This window comes from Notothenia rossii (genome assembly GCF_949606895.1).
Source record: "Notothenia rossii genome assembly, chromosome: 5".
Classification (NCBI taxonomy): Eukaryota; Metazoa; Chordata; class Actinopteri; order Perciformes; family Nototheniidae; genus Notothenia; species Notothenia rossii.
In genome coordinates this window covers 10391707-10413023 of record NC_136903.1, presented here as the reverse complement: position 1 = coordinate 10413023, position 21317 = coordinate 10391707, and the positions used below count along the sequence as shown (strand labels likewise).

Sequence of the window (21317 nt, the reverse complement as noted above, 5' to 3'; positions counted from 1 at the left end):
TTGCACATTTTATCCAACCATCTCCGTTTCTAACTTTCAATATATTTTAAAAGAGATCTCTCTCTCTCATCTGCGTGTGGGGGCGGGGCCTCACAGACACGCTGCAATATACCATTAAAGGAGTTGAACGTTGCTGTTTGCTATTACTATAATACCACGCAGGGATAAACCAGAGTTTACAACCTTTGCATGTGGCACAACACGTTTTGACCTATGGTTTTGACCGACGAATTAGCTATAGGCTACCATATGATATCGCCCGAGGAAGTCGTTATACATATATAAATAAAGATATATGTGTCAAAGGCAAGCTCTAATCAAATTAACAGTTGTATTAATTATACTTTTATATGTATATAAATATATATATGACATATGTATATAGCCTGTGTTGTATATGTATACACACAAATGAACAACCTTGTGTGTCAAATAACAAGTTGTATAGTGTTTATTTTAGTGTTGTTTTATGCTTATCCAGATTTTGATTTCAGAGCAGGAGAATGCTGAAGCTGGCAATGCTGAACAAAACCATCTATTATTCAGCTGAAAAAGTCAAACCTCTACAAAAATGTAATTAAAAATACATTTGCATTTCAGGTAGAAATCAGCATTTTATATAGAAATTCACAAAAATAAGAAATGAAAATTGATTGCAATTATTATATTAAAAAATCCACCAAACATGATCAACAGGAAAGCCCCATGAAGGCATTTTATGGTTTGAAAAAAAGTTGAGGATGGGGTCCAGACAGTACAATTGGATTATCTGTCCTGGCTCTGGATATGATGAACGGAGGTGGGTGGAGAGGAGGCGGGCGGCAGCATGAACACCTGAAATCACAGCTGACTGCAGGAGAGAGGAGAACCATTTTAAAGTATGGCTGCAGCTTGGTGATTGGCTGCTGGAGACAGCGCCCGTGATGAGCTGATTATAAGCAGCTGGGGAGTGAATGTATACATACCCAGTCTTCCTGAAAGGACTTGTGCTGAGCTTCATATAGTGAACCAGACTCATGTTCAGAATGCTGGTTGGGAGGCTCAGTTCTTCCTGTTGACAGAAGATGGCACTTTTCTGAGAGGGAGCCAGAGTTAGCAGCTAACTGCCTCGTTATTCGTTAATATCAAATCCATCATAAGTAACAATCCAGAACGCGCGGTGCTGTTACGTGTACGCAAATTGATGTGCTTGATGTGTGAACGAGCCTTTTGGGGTAAAAAGTGTTATCATTCATTCATTTAGATGATTTTGATGTCACATGTGTGTGACTGAAAATCGTGTCTGTCTTTTGAACGTTCTCTTCACCATTTCTTGTCACTGGCCAATTTAATAGAGTGAAACACAATGATGACTTGAGATAGCACCCAGACGGCATTTTGCTTCAGTGGATGAGAGTGTGGCGACCACACCTCCATGCAGCGAGCCAGAGCAGCTCCATCGCAAATAAGGTTTAAGTGCCTTTTTAAAGGGAATGCCATGATTCATCACAACTCTAAAGGCTGTGGATGAACTGACTTCAAGCTGAGCACAGCTTCTGTTCTCTGTGGGGGAGGAATCTGATGATGTTAAAACCCTACATTTAAACAATTAATTTAAACCTAATTGGATTAAGTATTACTCTAAGAATGAAAGCTGACTGTTCTCTTTGAAGGAGGGAAATGCAAGCCTTCACTAGCCGTCTTTCTTAACACTTAAGACAATATTTGATAGTAAAAAGAATATCAACACAATAATAGCAAACCAAGTAATTTGCTCATTTCAATCATTCCTATGCTCAACATTTTCATTTCCCATCTGCTGTTTTTCTATAATCTGTCCATACCACACCTCGCAGCAGAGGAATGTTTTAATTAACTCCATCGAAATTCAAAACATGCCATAATATAACAGAAGCTTGTGTGAGGCGGATTTGAGAACTCATTAAGAAAACGATACAATTTTCAGCCCCCAGGGCTTGAGAACAGAAGCATTTACATTGACAGCAATTTGAACACAGAAATAACTCATAGGAACAACAAGCACACCTGTACATACACATGGGCGCATATAAACGCTGTTTTGTGGAAGAAAAAAAAAAAAGGTTCAACAGATGAGACAGAAGCGGAGATGATTGAACTTAATCAGCATGAAAGTCATTGCTGAGGATGAGATTGTTCTCGTCATGACCGCCGCTTCAGCGAGCAATTATCCTGCCAAACCACACTTTCAACATGCGTGCACAACATGATAACATGGCAGCAAGGCAATTTGTTTTAAAGCTGAGGCATGTAGCTACAGGTTATTTATCATGATTCAGTTTTAATTGAACTGCAGCAGTAAGAGGACATTTCTCATCAGGCACAGTGGGTATTGGACGTGCTCACTGTGACCCAGGCATCACCCCACTGACATGCAATCCTTGTGTCTTTTTACTGTTTGTTAGGATGTGTTGCTACTTGCTACAGACCCCTCAAACAACAGTGTCATCTATCTTGTCTCATATCCTGAATCCCATCGTCGAATGTCGTAAAGGACAACAAATATTGATCCTTCTTCGTTGTTATATGGCGGCGCTCACATCTCAAACAAGTCTTTGCTTCTGATAAGGTGGCATCACTTGGAAAGGTCAACAATATTTCGTCAAAAGAATAACAGAAAAGAGCACCTTTTACCGGCTGTCTCAAGCCCCATACATGACTTATATTAAAACATTTTATAGTTTGATTTATGATGCTTTTGATGCAGTAAAGAAAACTGTTTTTAATTAGGACTATGCACTCATTGTTATGAATGTCACAAGGCTCAGGACCCAAACTCACAACACCAGAAACAGGTCAGGATTAACAAGGTATTTAATAAAAGGCAAAAACACAAAACGCTCTCTGAGAAACTATAAGTACCCAAAAACTCTAAACAAAACATCTACATGGACTATCAAAAATGAAACATAAGGAGTCTATCAAAGATATTCTTAGTAAGGTCAAGGAATGACTGGCAGACTTGGTGAGACAAGACGAACTGGGACAAAGGGAGACGCAGACTATATATACACACTAGGTAAGGCAACATATAGGGAGGGGCTGACAATCACATTGCAGGGAAAACACACAAGGGCAGGAAGGGCTCTGAAACGAGAAGGAAAGGTTACTACAAAATAAAACAGGAATTCACAAGACAAAGCAAAAGACAAAAGGACTGAACTAAATGAATTAACTTAACATAAATGTCTAGACACCACACTCATCCAGTATTTCTTGCTGAAAGTAAACCCAGATGCAACCGAGTGAATTATGTTAATAAACTTGACAAATTAATTCAATTTGGCACCTTTCATTTCTCTAAAAGGTTTTAAAATTCCTAAAAGACAATTAAAAAAGGTTCGATGATTCTCTGTGTGACAAATGGTGGCAACCCTTTATAATAAACATATGATTAAGTTATGCATAATGTTTTAATCACAAGACATTATCTGTACAGTATCTGTACTGTAATCATTTTCAAATGAGAATCACGACTTACTTGAGGGGACCTAAATCAAGTAAGTACAACTTATGTAGAGTAATGATTAAAGAGACCCTACTATGCTCATTTTCATGTTCATATTTGTATCTTATGCTTTTACTGTGACATGTAATATTTACATGCTTTAATGTTCAAAATGGTCTTTATTTCTTTGGTTTGGGAGAGAAACTCCCGCTGGGGGGACATTTTGGAGTTTAGCCTTTGCAGACCATTTACATGCACACAAATAACACACTACAGGAAAGGGAGAACCCCAAAAAGAAGGATAGGGCCGATTAAAGTTGTGATGAACACTTGATGCATCTTACAATAACTTTACATTTACATATCATATCATACATAAACATATCTGACATTCTGTGCATATACAGACAATGGGTGCTTCTATTCAGCATACACCTGATATTCTCATGCAATTCTCATCTGCTGGATGATTTTGGTTTTAGTGCACCATGTTTGATTTACTCCTCCTTCTTTTTTTAAATAGCACAAAACAAGTTTGCTACACTTCTTGCGATAAATGTGTCGCAAAAGTAATTTTCACCTGTAGATCAGCTGTAGATGTGGGGAGGGAGGGGGATTGGAGCGAAGGGGCGGAGCTATCAGAACTACGAGGCTTGACTGCGGGGCTAACGGTTCGTGTCGCTCTCCAACCGTGTCCTTGCACCCTCAATTATTCTGTGTTTTTAGCAACTTTTCTTTCAAAATAGTAAATAATTAAGGAAATAATCACTGTACTTTTGATATAAAACATTTATTGAATTAATTAACACTTGAAATGTGAAATGATAAAACAAAAAATATGAAGCTGTTGCAAAATAAGTCAATATACACGTGTGTCACCTACATATATAGCGTTGTATTGCGTTACTATTAAAGGGAACTAAATGATAACACATTTTGCAACAAAAAGGGAATTTTATGCTTTGTAATCTCTATAACATGTTGGGATCTGTGGAAACTGCTACTCCCATTGGTCCACACTCAGCTGCTGGGACACATACTGACAGAAACACACCCCTCCCTCCAGGTGACCGGTGGAGCTGGGCTGAGGAAAGGGGAAGTGTCTTTTAGCAAGGCAGCAGGCGTAACCTGATGAGAAGTGCAGCAGAGCTCTTTGATACAAATCTTCAGCACAAACCTGATCAGAAAACGTTTCTGCAAACTCATGTTTGCAGCGGTCCAGAGAAACATACACCAGATAGATTTTTGAATTTGACTGAGAGCCCATTAACACCTTCTCCTCAGAGAGGATGATGTTTGCCTGGCCCAAAGCTTTCTGCATCTCCCGGACTATGTGCTTCCCTTGGTCCTTTCCCCAGAGACAAAGCTGAGTCAATGTCCCAAAGAATAAACAATACAAACTACAAAAAATGAACGCCCAAAGAGTTTTGTTCTTTAAGCTTTCATCACCAAAAAAAATAACTATCATATATGTTGATAGAGCAAACAAAGGAAGAAGTATTATTCCAACAGAAATGAACATCATAACTGCAGCCCAGAAAGGGAGAACTTTATTTTCAGAGACACTGTTGATCATCCTCACAGCCTTTCTGTACTGCTCTTGATCCTCGATGATCAGGCGCAGCTGGTCTGGTACCTCCATGTCACTGAACTGACCACAATCCCATTTATTGAGTCTCTCCTCATTTACAGCAATCAAAGGCTGCAGGGCCTTCCCGTTGTAGATGGAGGGAGGATGGAAGGGCAGCACGGTGGACCCTTGAAGCTGCTGGTTGGGGGTGCAGAGCACCTTGAGCAGCTTATTCTTGAAGTTGGGGTCGTTGGCCTCCAGGTAGGTGAGGTGGCAGAGGTGGAGAGGAACGGAGACTCCTGGCTCCAGCAGCACTGGGACGATGGGTTTCCTCTCCAGGCAGTCTCTGAACAAAGACATGTTGGCCTCCAGGAGACACCAGCGGCTCCTCACAAACTCTGGGCTGAGAACCAGCAGGACCTTCTGGCTCTCCTGGATGCAGTCGGACATGTTTTCCAACACGGTGCGGCCGGGAAGGAAGTCTCGATCATGGTAGCAGACCTGCAGGCCGCAGGCCTCCAGCTGGTCGATGAGGCAGTGGGTCCACTGGTAGTCAGTGCTGCTGTAGCTAATGAAGACATGGTAACACTCTCCATCTCTCAGGGTGGGAGGAACAGGAACGGAGAGAGACAGTGGCTGAATGTCTGCAGTCTCGAGTGATTGAATCAGATCCATAATCTAAAGAGAAGGCAGAGGTGAGAATATCACCAGAATTATTAATGCCCTACAAGGATACTCTTCAAGGGTAGCTTTGAACAGTGTGCAAGTAATACAGTTTTTAGCAACATGGTTTTTATTAGATATTTATCCCCTAAAAGTATTCAAGAGATATTCATTTTAAATTGTAATCACATGGGTTGGATGCAACATCATCACTAGTAAATGATATCTTCACATGTTTCTGAAAGTGTTTAATTCGACCTAAAGATATTAGGTAAGTGTTTAGAGTTTTGTAGTGAACAACTATTCAGTAAAATACTTCAATTTTTTCTTTGATAAACAGGATCACAAAAAAAAGGTTTTACATAAATGTTATGAGTGTTTGTATTGGTACTAGTCTGACACATTATAGATCACAAGTACTGACAGCCATTTATAATTTTCCAGTATGTCAAGTACACATCCTGAAAACAATCCTACCACTACAAATACCCCCCTTGCTGCCTTTGTCTATAATCCATTGTATCAGTTTACCATAAGATTACTTAAACTGATCATGACTGTCTCGTCCATGCACCCTGTGACACGTCACATTGTCAACAAGGGAAGACAAGTAGGCTACAAACACATTTAAATTCAGTAGTATCATCAACAGCCTCAAAAACGGCAAATATGAAACTATGCGTATTTAAAACAGTTTCAACAACATTTTAATATCAAGAATTAGACATTAATTTACTCTTCGTGCATTCACACCTAATAGTCCGTTTTCTGGTGCGCACCAGACGACAGTTTGTTACATTGTTTCATTTTTCAGAAGGTTCGGCTTGCGTTCACACGGTTCACAAGGGCAAAACTCAAACGGACTATAAACTTTAAACACAAGTCATGTGCACGGAAATGCTGTTCAACCATTGGTCAGACATTAAGGGGGGGTAAAAACGCAAATACCGGCAATTTCTACCGGAGCCTCCGCCATGGAGCATCGGCACTTTCGGCAGGTTATTCTCACGCTGCTGTTAATCTGGAGATCAACAGACACTAGCGGCCCGCGCATATGATTATATAATCAGACAATGTCCGTTAAAAAACATTATAACATATATAATGAAAGACGTTCTGCAGTAAGGAGGGGCGTTCGCGTTCTTGTGACACGTAAATACTACGCTTCCTATGTTTTGGTGCGGACTGCGTTCACACCAGCAATGAACCGCTCCAGAGTTCGTAAGCAAGCGCTCCGAGACCACCTATTTTAGCGGACCAGAGACCGGTTGTTTAGTTCACTTAAGTTAAGCCCCAAGGTCCCCGCCGCTGTGTCTCAGGGGATCTTAATGTTTAAGAACCTATTAATGTGTTATACCAGATTAACGGAAATAATCTCAGCTAACTGACGATATAAACAATTTTTACCAAAACAAAAACACAAGTCTCATAAGAAGCATCTAAATGACTCAAAATACGTGTTCAATGGCATTAAAACGAGAAAACGCGGCTTAATCGGTTAATCCATAGGTTGATAAAGTCTCTGGGCAATAATTTGTTTTATTTATAATCCATAATTCAAAAGTTAGCTGCTAACGGTAGCCATCAGAGTGGCTGCTGCTTCCGGTCTTGGCTATGCGTCAGTCTAACACACACACATGACCAAATAAGAACTATGTGGGAGTTCCCCTCGATTGCATTGGCTCTGACGGTTAGAAAGAGATGTCACATGTCAAAATCCAGCAGGGGGAGCCAGATATATGAAAAATCCACCCAAATGGCCCCAGAAGAGTTTTTTTTTTGCTAAATCTGTCAAAAAAAGGTTAAATATCACTTGTTTTGCATCAATCTCGATACAGGGTACTTATTATATGTTGTACTTTGGATTCCTAAAGCTTTTGTTACAGATTGTGAATGAAGCAGGACCCAAATGCAGATATAAACTGAAAAAACTCCTTTATTTCAAAGCAAAAGACAAACCGACAAAGACAGACAGAAAACCCAGAACTTAAATACACAAAAGACTAATCACACAACAAGACACAGGTGAGGAGGGAGGAGGAAACACAGGGGCAACAGGTGAATATAATCAGACAATTAGACACACCAGGGAAACTAATGACAGGAGAAAAAACACAGGGAAAAGGACCAGACAATAAACAGGAGGAAAACATGACAGGGAAAACAGCAAAACACCCAAACATAGACATAGAACGTGACATAACCTAAACATACAAAACTACCAACGTGACATGAGCCTAGGAGTGTGACAGCTTTTAGTCTACTAACCCATCATCCAAGGTTAGTTTTCACTATAAGTACCAAATATTTTTTGGACGGACATTATAATTTACAGTTTTTTACCATGTTCAATCTGAATTTTTTTTTAAATAAAAAACATCTATATTGAATCTGACTTTTCTACATCCAACTGACAGGTTTATCATTACTTTGAGAAAAAAGATAATTAATTTAACCCTTTTAGAAGGGAAGATATGGTCATTTGTTCTGGGAATGTCATTTTCGAGCCTGAAACCTGAAAAACAGGCTCAGGGTTTAACTGGTTAGAGGTCTCGGATTGTGTTCACACCGACCCAAATGAACCGCACCAGGCGGCTAAACGCACCAGGGTTCGATTCAACCGGACTATACAAGGCTGGTGTGAATGCACTAGGGGTGGGCAGATCGATCCCAAAATATCGATACTTCCGATATTACGTTACGTTTCAAAATATCGATACTAGAGCCAATAGGATTGATACTTTTGTACTTTTTCCCCCGTCTCCTCTACTCGTCAATTTCTTCAAAAAAAAATGTGCAGACGTCTTTTCTTCTCTCTCCACTGCTGTCCTCCTCTCCTCGAGGCTCGCGCACGCGCAGCGCGCTCCCTGCCTGAATGCCGATTATCAAACTGACTGACAGCAGCAGGCAGGGCAGGACAGCAGCAGCCAGCGACTCGCGAGTGCAACACACACACGCGCATGATGGCTGAGAGAAAGAGCAGCGCTGTGTGGAGCAATTTCACAACTGGCAATTAAAACGTAGCGAACTGTGATGTGTGCAAGACAGTTCGCTACTCTGGCCACTTTGTATTATTATTTTTCATGTTTGCACTTTAAATTTGCAAAAGTAAAACGTTTATTTGTCTATAAAAACTGTCCTGTCTTTATTCATGAAAATCAATTCAGATTTAGTCTATGTATGATGCTTCCAGCTCAAAAATCATGTAATGCAGCAATCCCCTATATGAAAGTACATAAGACGCTTTTCATTAAAAAAAGTATCGGTATCGATATCGGTATCGGCGATACTGGCCCTGAAATACTAGGTATCGGATCGAATCCAGATTTTGTGTTATCGCCCACCCCTATGCACTGTTGCATTCCATCAGAACAACACTGGTTTCACTAAGGAGAGCTTAAAAACTAAAGTATTCTCTTACCTGTAGATAACAAACTCCTTAAGCAGGGCGGCAATGAGTCACCAACTCCTACTGTATGAGGAAGTTGCGGGACAAAAATAAAATGCTCTGTTATTAAAGGCATTTACTATATTTTCAGATAGCAATGGCTTTATAACATGGGTGCTGTTGGGTCAGTTACTGTACCTTTAATTAAAATCCAACCCATGTGTTTACGTCACCATCACACTGCATGCTTCAACAGGATTGGTTGGCAATGTTTTACTCAGCTGCCTGAAGTACACAATACAACACACTGGTGGTAAGGCTTTCCGACATGCACATTCGCTTTCAGTCTTATATTGGTTAAATGTGTTCATTTTAAATGAAAAAAAAAGTTATTTAGCTCTATATATTACATTTTTCAGCTTCTGTCTGCCTGCAGGTGTTGAACCACTCCCACCTCAGCCTCTGTCACCTCTGTGCAGCTGAGCTGAGCACATTTTGTTTAAAGGCCGCATTAAAGGAAGACAGCACAACACAGTTTACCTCAACTTTGCAAGGGTTGGACTTTCATTCCATTTCACTGTGTAGAAATGTTGTTAATCATCAATTATTTTGTTTTAAGAACTAGGCTAATTTGTAATTTGAGCTAATGATACACGTAAATATGCAGTATATGTCACAATCTGTCAGTGTTTTCTGTTTCATGTTCACCCCTGTGTTATGTCTGTTTTCACTTCCTGTCTCTGTGTTTTCCCTCCTGTTCCATTACCTGATTCTTTTCACCTGGTGCCCTTTTGATTTTCCAGCCCTGCCCAGCTGTGTCTTGTCCTTGTGATAGTTCTGCATGTATTTAAGTTCTGGTTTTCTTTTGGTGTTTCTCAATCATGTAAGAGTTCTGTTCAGTAAATACTGTTATATTTTACTATATTTTGTATTATTTTAAATATTTTTCTAGTGCTCTATCTAAATGGGATTGTGGTCAGTTCAGTGACATGGAGGTACCAGACCAGCTGCGCCTGATCATCAAGGACCAAGAGAAGTACAGAAAGGCTGTGAGCAAGGCAGCAGGCGTAACCTGATGAGAAGCACAGCAGAGCTCTTTGAAACAAATCTTCAGCACAAACCTGATCGAAAGACGTTTCTGCAAACTTTATTTTCCGACACACTGTTGATCATCTTCACAGCCTTTCTGTACTTCTCTTGGTCCTCGATGAACAGGCGCAGCTGGTCTGTTACCTCCATGTCACTGAACTGACCACAATCCCATGTACTGAGACTGTCTTCATTCACAGCATCCAGCGGCTCCTCAGAAACTCTGGACTGAGAACCAGCAGGACCTTCTGGCTCTCCTGGATGCAGTCGGACATGTTTTCCAACACGGTGCGGCCGGGAAGGAAGTCTCGATCATGGTAGCAGACCTGCAGGCCGCAGGCCTCCAGCTGGTCGATGAGGCAGTGGGTCCACTGGTAGTCAGTGCTGCTGTAGCTAATGAAGACATGGTAACACTCTCCATCTCTCAGGCTGGGAGGAACAGGAACAGAGGGAGACAGTGGCTGAATGTCTGCAGTGTCAGGTGAATTAATTGGCTCCATTATCTATACAAAAAAAACTAAAGTAAAAAGAAAATATGATTTAGAGATATAGGCATGATCTTTTCAACAATTCTAGGCATTTGTTTGTTATGATAATATATCTCCACCTTTTAAACCACCTTTGAAAGTCCCACTGAGACTCAGTGAATTAAGTTGTCTTTAAATAATTGTATTGTTGTTTTCCGAACTCTGTCTTTTGGAGTGTGATATTGGCAGAACATAGATGCCACACATTTACTTACTAATAATACCTTCAGAAGAAATAAAACAAATATTTTATTTTGTATCAACAAGACTAACGAGATGCTCTGTCAGCATACTTCTAGAAAAGGAATTTTTTTTAAAAAAAGTTTTCAATCACCCAAAAGCGCCCAGCTTAGAAAAGCACATCATTCTCATTAGACTCAGAATAATGAAAAGTAAATCATATTTGTTTTAATCCACAGTGAAAGCAAACGATAATATGTTCATTTTGTTCAACCTTGAGTAGTACATTTTTATTTGGTTCGGATCCAATGTTTGAAAATAAAGTCAATGTCAATACACGTAGAAGTTCCTCCAAGTCATCCTGATACTCCCACATGTAATGTAAAATAAAAGGCTCTCAAATTAGTTTAAGTTTGCAGAAAAGTTGAGTTCTGTTAGTAATATGATTACAAATTACACAAAACACTGTCAAATGTAGAAGGCAAGGATTTTCAGTTGATTTTAAGTAATACAAAATCACACATTTTAAAGCTTTCTTCTACAGTCACTCACTGCATAACAGTCCGTATTCAAGAAGCTCTCAGCTGCTTCCATCATAATTAGCCTATTTGTATAAAAACCATTAATTAAACAAGATTACTTACAGAGTTTCTCAGAGTTTTAAACATTCAAGATATAAAGAAACATACACATTGGAAATAACAGAAGAACACGTCAATCAGGAAGGGGATTCACCCAAAAGATAGCTTGAGGACACAGAAGCTTTCATACCTCGATTGATGTTTCTAAAAACAAAGGAATGATGAAGCTCAGTTTAAGTATCAGAACTAAATTCACACAATAACAACAATATTCGCAAAACAAAGCATTTTCGTACCTGTTTTAGACAACCTTAATTCCAGCAATTACAATGAAGAGAGATCGCATGGTGCGGTTGGCAAAGAACTGAAAGTAAAGTCAGGAAGTAAGAGATGAGAAACATCCTGCTCACAGTTCTGCTTTTGTGCAGAAGGTGAAGGTTTGTGAAAGAGACTCATTCTGATATCTGAGGGCTAACATGAATACAGTCGCTGTGCCTTCAGTGGGACTGAGTGGCTTTTATACTAATGCAGACATTTCATGATGATCCAGTTATTATGGAATAGTCAGGTCCCACATGTGGACACTGCTACTCCCATTGGTCCACACTCAGCTGCTGGGACACATACTGACAGAAACACACCCCTCCCTCCAGGTGACCGGTGGAGCTGGGCTGAGGAAAGGGGAAGTGTCTTTGAGCAAGGCAGCAGGCGTAACCTGATGAGAAGTACAGCAGAGCTCTTTGATACAAATCTTCAGCACAAACCTGATCGGAAAACGTTTCTGCAAACTCATGTTTGCAATCGTTCAGAGAAACATACACCAGAGAGATTTTTGAGTTGGACCGACGGCCCATTAGCACTTTCTCCTCAGAGAGGATGATGTTTGCCTGGCCAATAGCTTTTTTCATTTCCCTCACTATGTACTTTTCATCATCATTCATCCAGAGACAGATATGAATAAACAATCCCAATGGAACCAAGTAAAAGCTCAAACTAAAAAGCACACATTCAACAACAGAATCTGTGACTTTGAATTTCTGAACATTTTGAACTACTCGAAAAGATTCAGCCATTGAAAATGTTTGCAATATAGCCAGAGAGACAATACATATTAGGCCAATAATGTAAATTAATACTCTAACCCAAACGGGGCGGAACCAAACTTTATTTTGAGACACACTGTTGATCATCCTCACAGCCTTTCTGTACTTCTCTTGGTCCTCGATGATCAGGCGCAGCTGGTCTGGTACCTCCAGGTCACTGAACTGACCACAATCCCATTTACTGAGACTGTCTTCATTCACAGCATCCAACGGCTGCAGGGCCTTCCCGTTGTAGATGGAGGGAGGATGGAAGGGCAGCACGGTGGACCCTTGAAGCTGCTGGTTGGGGGTGCAGAGCACCTTGAGCAGCTTATTCTTGAAGTCGGGGTCGTTGGCCTCCAGGTAGGTGAGGTGGCAGAGGTGGAGAGGAACGGAGACTCCTGGCTCCAGCAGCACTGGGACGATGGGCTTCCTCTCCAGGCAGTCTCTGAACAAAGACATGTTGGCCTCCAGGAGACACCAGCGGCTCCTCACAAACTCTGGGCTGAGAACCAGCAGGACCTTCTGGCTCTCCTGGATGCAGTCGGACATGTTTTCCAACACGGTGCGGCCGGGAAGGAAGTCTCGATCATGGTAGCAGACCTGCAGGCCGCAGGCCTCCAGCTGGTCGATGAGGCAGTGGGTCCACTGGTAGTCAGTGCTGCTGTAGCTAATGAAGACATGGTAACACTCTCCATCTCTCAGGCTGGGAGGAACAGGAACAGAGGGAGACAGTGGCTGAATGTCTGCAGTGTCAGGTGAATTAATTGGCTCCATTATCTATACAAAAAAAACTAAAGTAAAAAGAAAATATGATTTAGAGATATAGGCATGATCTTTTCAACAATTCTAGGCATTTGTTTGTTATGATAATATATCTCCACCTTTTAAACCACCTTTGAAAGTCCCACTGAGACTCAGTGAATTAAGTTGTCTTTAAATAATTGTATTGTTGTTTTCCGAACTCTGTCTTTTGGAGTGTGATATTGGCAGAACATAGATGCCACACATTTACTTACTAATAATACCTTCAGAAGAAATAAAACAAATATTTTATTTTGTATCAACAAGACTAACGAGATGCTCTGTCAGCATACTTCTAGAAAAGGAATTTTTTTAAAAAAAAGTTTTCAATCACCCAAAAGCGCCCAGCTTAGAAAAGCACATCATTCTCATTAGACTCAGAATAATGAAAAGTAAATCATATTTGTTTTAATCCACAGTGAAAGCAAACGATAATATGTTCATTTTGTTCAACCTTGAGTAGTACATTTTTATTTGGTTCGGATCCAATGTTTGAAAATAAAGTCAATGTCAATACACGTAGAAGTTCCTCCAAGTCATCCTGATACTCCCACATGTAATGTAAAATAAAAGGCTCTCAAATTAGTTTAAGTTTGCAGAAAAGTTGAGTTCTGTTAGTAATATGATTACAAATTACACAAAACACTGTCAAATGTAGAAGGCAAGGATTTTCAGTTGATTTTAAGTAATACAAAATCACACATTTTAAAGCTTTCTTCTACAGTCACTCACTGCATAACAGTCCGTATTCAAGAAGCTCTCAGCTGCTTCCATCATAATTAGCCTATTTGTATAAAAACCATTAATTAAACAAGATTACTTACAGAGTTTCTCAGAGTTTTAAACATTCAAGATATAAAGAAACATACACATTGGAAATAACAGAAGAACACGTCAATCAGGAAGGGGATTCACCCAAAAGATAGCTTGAGGACACAGAAGCTTTCATACCTCGATTGATGTTTCTAAAAACAAAGGAATGATGAAGCTCAGTTTAAGTATCAGAACTAAATTCACACAATAACAACAATATTCGCAAAACAAAGCATTTTCGTACCTGTTTTAGACAACCTTAATTCCAGCAATTACAATGAAGAGAGATCGCATGGTGCGGTTGGCAAAGAACTGAAAGTAAAGTCAGGAAGTAAGAGATGAGAAACATCCTGCTCACAGTTCTGCTTTTGTGCAGAAGGTGAAGGTTTGTGAAAGAGACTCATTCTGATATCTGAGGGCTAACATGAATACAGTCGCTGTGCCTTCAGTGGGACTGAGTGGCTTTTATACTAATGCAGACATTTCATGATGATCCAGTTATTATGGAATAGTCAGGTCCCACATGTGGACACTGCTACTCCCATTGGTCCACACTCAGCTGCTGGGACACATACTGACAGAAACACACCCCTCCCTCCAGGTGACCGGTGGAGCTGGGCTGAGGAAAGGGGAAGTGTCTTTGAGCAAGGCAGCAGGCGTAACCTGATGAGAAGTACAGCAGAGCTCTTTGATACAAATCTTCAGCACAAACCTGATCGGAAAACGTTTCTGCAAACTCATGTTTGCAATCGTTCAGAGAAACATACACCAGAGAGATTTTTGAGTTGGACCGACGGCCCATTAGCACTTTCTCCTCAGAGAGGATGATGTTTGCCTGGCCAATAGCTTTTTTCATTTCCCTCACTATGTACTTTTCATCATCATTCATCCAGAGACAGATATGAATAAACAATCCCAATGGAACCAAGTAAAAGCTCAAACTAAAAAGCACACATTCAACAACAGAATCTGTGACTTTGAATTTCTGAACATTTTGAACTACTCGAAAAGATTCAGCCATTGAAAATGTTTGCAATATAGCCAGAGAGACAATACATATTAGGCCAATAATGTAAATTAATACTCTAACCCAAACGGGGCGGAACCAAACTTTATTTTGAGACACACTGTTGATCATCCTCACAGCCTTTCTGTACTTCTCTTGGTCCTCGATGATCAGGCGCAGCTGGTCTGGTACCTCCAGGTCACTGAACTGACCACAATCCCATTTACTGAGACTGTCTTCATTCACAGCATCCAACGGCTGCAGGGCCTTCCCGTTGTAGATGGAGGGAGGATGGAAGGGCAGCACGGTGGACCCTTGAAGCTGCTGGTTGGGGGTGCAGAGCACCTTGAGCAGCTTATTCTTGAAGTCGGGGTCGTTGGCCTCCAGGTAGGTGAGGTGGCAGAGGTGGAGAGGAACGGAGACTCCTGGCTCCAGCAGCACTGGGACGATGGGCTTCCTCTCCAGGCAGTCTCTGAACAAAGACATGTTGGCCTCCAGGAGACACCAGCGGCTCCTCACAAACTCTGGGCTGAGAACCAGCAGGACCTTCTGGCTCTCCTGGATGCAGTCGGACATGTTTTCCAACACGGTGCGGCCGGGAAGGAAGTCTCGATCATGGTAGCAGACCTGCAGGCCGCAGGCCTCCAGCTGGTCGATGAGGCAGTGGGTCCACTGGTAGTCAGTGCTGCTGTAGCTAATGAAGACATGGTAACACTCTCCATCTCTCAGGGTGGGAGGAACAGGAACAGAGGGAGACAGTGGCTGAATGTCTGCAGTCTCAAGTGAATTAATTGGCTCCATTATCTATTCAAAAAAAACTAAAGTAAAAAGAAAATATGATTTAGAGATATTGGCATGATCTTTTCAACAATTCTAGCCATTTGTTTTTTATGATAATATATCTCCAAGAGTTATATTAAACCACCTTTGAAAGTCAGAAGAAATAAAACACATATTTTATTTTGTATCAACAAGACTAACGAGATGCTCTGTCAGCATACTTCTAGAAAAGGATTTTTTTTTTAAAGTTTTCAATCACCCAAAAGCACCCAGCTTAGAAAAGTACATAATTCTCATTAGACTCAGAATAATGAAAAGTAAATCATATTTGTTTTAATCCACAGTGAAAGCAAACGATAATATGTTCATTTTGTTCAACCTTGAGTAGTACATTTTTATTTGGTTCGGATCCAATGCTTGAAAAATAAAGTCAATGTCAATACATGTAGAAGTTCCTCCAAGTCATCCTGATACTCCCACATGTAATGTAAAATAAAAGGCTCTCAAACAAGTTTAGGTTTGCAGAAAAGTTGAGTTCTGTTAGTAATATGATTACAAATTACACAAAACACTGTCAAATGTAGAAGGCAAGGATTTTCAGTTGATTTTAAGTAATATCAATCAATCAATCAATCAATCAATCAATGTTTATTTATATAGCCCAATATCACAAATGTTACATTTGTCTCAGTGGACTTCACAGTTTGTACAGAATATCAGTATGACAATACGACACCCTCTGTCCTTAGACCCTCACATCGTACAAGGAAAAACTTCCAGAGAAAACCCCACAGTTTAAAGGGAAAAATGGGAGAAACCTCAGGGAGAGCAACAGAGGAGGGATCCCTCTCCCAGGACGGACAGACGTGCAATAGATGCCGTGTGTAAATTGAAAAGATAATACATTTGCAACATAGGTAGTCCAAATGTTTTGAAATGCATGTGTGTATAATAAGAAGATGAATCCACGAGGATATCCATCCAGGACTTATGATCCAGGACCGCAGCCACGACTCAAGATCCAGGACTCGCAATCCATGACACAGGACCGCAGGATCATCCATGACTCCGGATCCCGGCGTATATAGACACCAAAAAGAAAGAAATTTGGGGAAGCTGGGTTAATCGGAACATGAGAGTACACAGGTATAGACAGAGAGAAGGAAGAAGTAAGATGTCCCCCGACAAACTAAGCCTATATCAGCAAAACTAGGGGCTGAATCTAATCAGCCCTAACTATAAGCTTTATCAAAAAGGAAAGTCTTAAGCGCACTCTTAAAAACGGATAGGGTGTCTGCCGTCCGAACACAAACTGGAAGCTGATTCCACAAAAGTGGAGCTTGATAAGAAAAGGCTCTGGCTCCCATTGTACTTTTAGAGACTCTAGGAACAACCAACAACCCTGCATTCTTGGAACGCAATGCCCTAGTAGGACAATAGGGTATAATGAGTTCTTTAAGGTAAGATGGCGCCTGCCCATTAAGGGCTTTGTAGGCGAGAAGAAGAATTTTAAATTCTATCCTGTGTTCTATAGGGAGCCAGTGTAAGGCAGCCAGAACAGGAGTAATGTGGTCCCTTTTCCTAACTCTGGTTAGTACACGAGCTGCAGCATTTTGAATCAGCTGAAGCGACTTGACTGACTTCTTGGTACACCCTGATAATAAGGAGTTACAATAATCCAGCCTTGAAGTAACAAATGCATGGACTAGTTTCTCTGCATCGTTTTGAGGCAAGATATGCCTGATTTTTGCAATGTTACGTAGATGGAAGTAGGCGGTCCTTGAAATTGATTTTATGTGGGCGTTAAAGGATAAATCCTGATCAAATATAACACCAAGATTCCTTACAGTCTCACTGGAGGCCAAATTAATGCCATCCATAGTTAATATATCTTTAGATAATTTGTTTCGTAGATTCTTCGGGCCAAGTACAATAACTTCAGTTTTGGTCGTGTTTAACATCAAAAGATTTAAGGTCATCCACGTTTTTAAGTCCTTGAGGCAGTCTTGAATTTTATTTAGATGATTAATTTCATCAGGCTTGATTGATAAATATAGTTGAGTATCATCCGCATAACAATGAAAGTTTACAGAATGATTCCTTATAATATTGCCTAACGGAAGCATATATAGGGTGAACAAAATAGGTCCAAGCACTGAGCCCTGTGGCACTCCATGGCTAACTTTGGTTTGCATGGAAGATTCATCGTTGACACGTACAAACTGAGAGCGTTCAGATAGATAAGACCTAAACCAGCCTAAAGCAGTTCCCTGTATGCCAACTAAGTGCTCTAGTCTTTGCAATAGGATATCATGGTCGATAGTATCAAATGCAGCACTAAGATCGAGTAAGACAAGAATAGAGACAAGTCCCTTGTCAGAGGCTATTAGAATGTCATTTGTGACTTTAACCAGAGCTGTCTCTGTGCTATGTTGTGTTCTAAAGCCAGACTGAAAATCTTCAAATAAATCATAGTTTCTTAAGTAATCACACAGCTGTTTTGCGACTGCTTTCTCAAGAATTTTTGAGAGGAACGGAAGATTAGAAATAGGTCTATAGTTGGCTAAAACCTCTGGATCGAGGTTGTGCTTTTTAAGAAGCGGTTTTATCACTGCTACTTTGAATGATTTTGGAACATAGCCTGATAATAAAGACATATTCATAATATTTAATAAAGAAGTGCTAATTAATGGAAAAACTTCTTTTAACAGCTTAGTTGGAATCGGGTCTAAGATACACGTTGATGGTTTAGAAGAGAGAATCATTGAATTTAATTGTTCAAGGTTTATGGCTGAAAAGCATTCTAGTTTACTATCTAGTGTAATATTATTAGAACTTACGTTTCCGGGAGCTGTTGATAACACTATACTGGTCAAAGGCAAGAGGTCATTGATTTTGTTTCTAAGAGTAACAATTTTATCGTTAAAAAAGCACATAAAATCATTACTACTGAGTGCTATGGGAATAGAAGGCTCAGTCGAGCTGTGGCTCTCTGTCAGCCTGGCTACAGTGCTGAAAAGAAATCTTGCATTATTCTTATTCTCATCTATTAATGAAGAGTAGTATGCTGCTCTCGCTTTACGCAGTGCTTTCTTATATTCATTGAGAGTAATATGCCAAATTAAACGAGATTCTTCAAGTTTAGTGGAACGCCATATCCTTTCAAGTTGTCTCGACTTTTGCTTTATTTTGCGGGTTTCGGCATTATGCCATGGAGCTAATCTATGTTGTTTTATTTTCTTCTTTTTCAAAGGAGCAACAGAGTCTAATTTTATTCGCAGCGCATCTGTAGCACTATCAACAACATGATCAATTTGGGGTGGTGTACATTTTGTATAAGTTTCCTCCCCTACATGCAGACATGCTATCGAGTTAAGTATTGGTGGAATCTCTTCCTTAAATTTGGCTATAGCACTAACAGATAGGTTTCTGCTGCAGGAGCTTTTGGCTAATGCTTTGTAGTGTAGTAACAGTACTTCAAAAGTTACTAAGATATGGTCGGATAAAGCAGGATTATGCGGTTCGACTAATAGTTGCTCAATTTCAATACCATAAGTCAGAACAAGGTCAAGAGTGTGATTATAGCATACAAAATCACACATTTTAAAGCTTTCTTCTACAGTCACTCACTGCATAACAGTCCGTATTCAAGAAGCTCTCAGCTGCTTCCATCATAATTAGCCTATTTGTATAAAAACCATTAATTAAACAAGATTACTTACAGAGTTTCTCAGAGTTTTAAACATTCAAGATATAAAGAAACATACACATTGGAAATAACAGAAGAACACGTCAATCAGGAAGGGGATTCACCCAAAAGATAGCTTGAGGACACAGAAGCTTTCATACCTCGATTGATGTTTCTAAAAACAAAGGAATGATGAAGCTCAGTTTAAGTATCAGAACTAAATTCACACAATAACAACAATATTCGCAAAACAAAGCATTTTCGTACCTGTTTTAGACAACCTCAATTCCAGCAAATGCAATGAAGAGAGATCGCATGGTGTGGATGGCAAAGAACTGAAAGTAAAGTCAGGAAGTAAGAGATGAGAAACATCCTGCTCACAGTTCTGCTTTTGTGCAGCAGGTGAAGGTTTGTGAAAGAGACTCATTCTGATATCTGAGGGCTAACATGAATACAGTCGCTGTGCCTTCAGTGGGACTGAGTGGCTTTTATACTAATGCAGACATTTCATGATGATCCAGTTATTATGGAATAGTTAGGTCCCACATGTGGACACTGCTACTCCCATTGGTCCACACTCAGCTGCTGGGACACATACTGACAGAAACACACCCCTCCCTCCAGGTGACCGGTGGAGCTGGGCTGAGGAAAGGGGAAGTGTCTTTGAGCAAGGCAGCAGGCGTAACCTGATGAGAAGTACAGCAGAGCTCTTTGATACAAATCTTCAGCACAAACCTGATCGGAAAACGTTTCTGCAAACTCATGTTTGCAATCGTTCAGAGAAACATACACCAGAGAGATTTTTGAGTTGGACCGACGGCCCATTAACACTTTCTCCTCAGAGAGGATGATGTTTGCTTGGCCAATAGCTTTTTTCATTTCCCTCACTATGTACTTTTCATCATCATTCATCCAGAGACAGATATGAATAAACAATCCCAATGGAACCAAGTAAAAGCTCAAACTAAAAAGCACACATTCAACAACAGAATCTGTGACTTTGAATTTCTGAACATTTGGAACTACTCGAAAAGATTCATCCATTGAAAATGTTTGCAATATAGCCAGAGAGACAATACATATTAGGCCAATAATGTAAATTAATACTCTAACCCAAACGGGGCGGAACCAAACTTTATTTTGAGACACACTGTTGATCATCCTCACAGCCTTTCTGTACTTCTCTTGGTCCTCAATGATCAGGCGCAGCTGGTCTGGTACCTCCATGTCACTGAACTGACCACAATCCCATTTACTGAGACTGTCTTCATTCACAGCATCCAACGGCTGCAGGGCCTTCCCGTTGTAGATGGAGGGAGGATGGAAGGGCAGCACGGTGGACCCTTGAAGCTGCTGGTTGGGGGTGCAGAGCACCTTGAGCAGCTTATTCTTGAAGTCGGGGTCGTTGGCCTCCAGGTAGGTGAGGTGGCAGAGGTGGAGAGGAACGGAGACTCCTGGCTCCAGCAGCACTGGGACGATGGGCTTCCTCTCCAGGCAGTCTCTGAACAAAGACATGTTGGCCTCCAGGAGACACCAGTGGCTCCTCACAAACTCTGGGCTGAGAACCAGCAGGACCTTCTTGCTCTCCTGGATGCAGTCGGACATGTTTTCCAACACGGTGCGGCCGGGAAGGAAGTCTCGATCATGGTAGCAGACCTGCAGGCCGCAGGCCTCTAGCTG

At 40.6% G+C, this 21317-nt stretch overlaps 2 protein-coding genes and 1 long non-coding RNA gene across 5 annotated transcripts; 1 reads left to right on the top strand and 2 right to left on the bottom strand.

The window, feature by feature from the left end:
- Nucleotides 1-2814: 2814 nt before the first annotated feature.
- On the bottom strand, nucleotides 2815-10465 carry LOC307040170 (uncharacterized protein). Of its 3 annotated transcripts, XM_079682760.1 has the most exons (4): nucleotides 9498-9624; nucleotides 9286-9372; nucleotides 9121-9171; nucleotides 2815-5714 (listed from the first exon to the last, which is right to left on the bottom strand). In XM_079682760.1, the coding sequence occupies exon 4, from the start codon at nucleotides 5709-5711 to the stop codon at nucleotides 4467-4469; it is 1245 nt and encodes a 414-aa protein (XP_079538886.1). In that variant the 5' UTR covers nucleotides 5712-5714; nucleotides 9121-9171; nucleotides 9286-9372; nucleotides 9498-9624; the 3' UTR covers nucleotides 2815-4466. The 3 variants fall into 3 exon arrangements, with proteins under 3 accessions (XP_079538886.1, XP_079538888.1, XP_079538887.1); XM_079682762.1 differs by lacking the exons at nucleotides 9286-9372; nucleotides 9498-9624 and adding an exon at nucleotides 10209-10465; XM_079682761.1 differs by lacking the exon at nucleotides 9498-9624 and having other exon boundaries at nucleotides 9121-9168; nucleotides 9286-9383.
- Nucleotides 9655-21314, top strand: LOC307040169 (uncharacterized protein; the record flags this gene model as incomplete). The annotated part of the gene is made up of 5 exons (XM_079682759.1): nucleotides 9655-9742; nucleotides 10377-10657; nucleotides 12771-13304; nucleotides 15418-15951; nucleotides 20915-21314. Exons 1-5 carry the CDS (start codon nucleotides 9734-9736, stop codon nucleotides 21312-21314), a joined length of 1758 nt encoding a protein of 585 aa, XP_079538885.1. The 5' UTR covers nucleotides 9655-9733.
- On the bottom strand, nucleotides 16258-21045 carry LOC307040172. Its single transcript, XR_013808440.1, has 2 exons — nucleotides 19905-21045; nucleotides 16258-19812 (listed from the first exon to the last, which is right to left on the bottom strand). It is a non-coding gene; the product is annotated as an uncharacterized lncRNA (long non-coding RNA).
- Nucleotides 21315-21317: the final 3 nt, after the last annotated feature.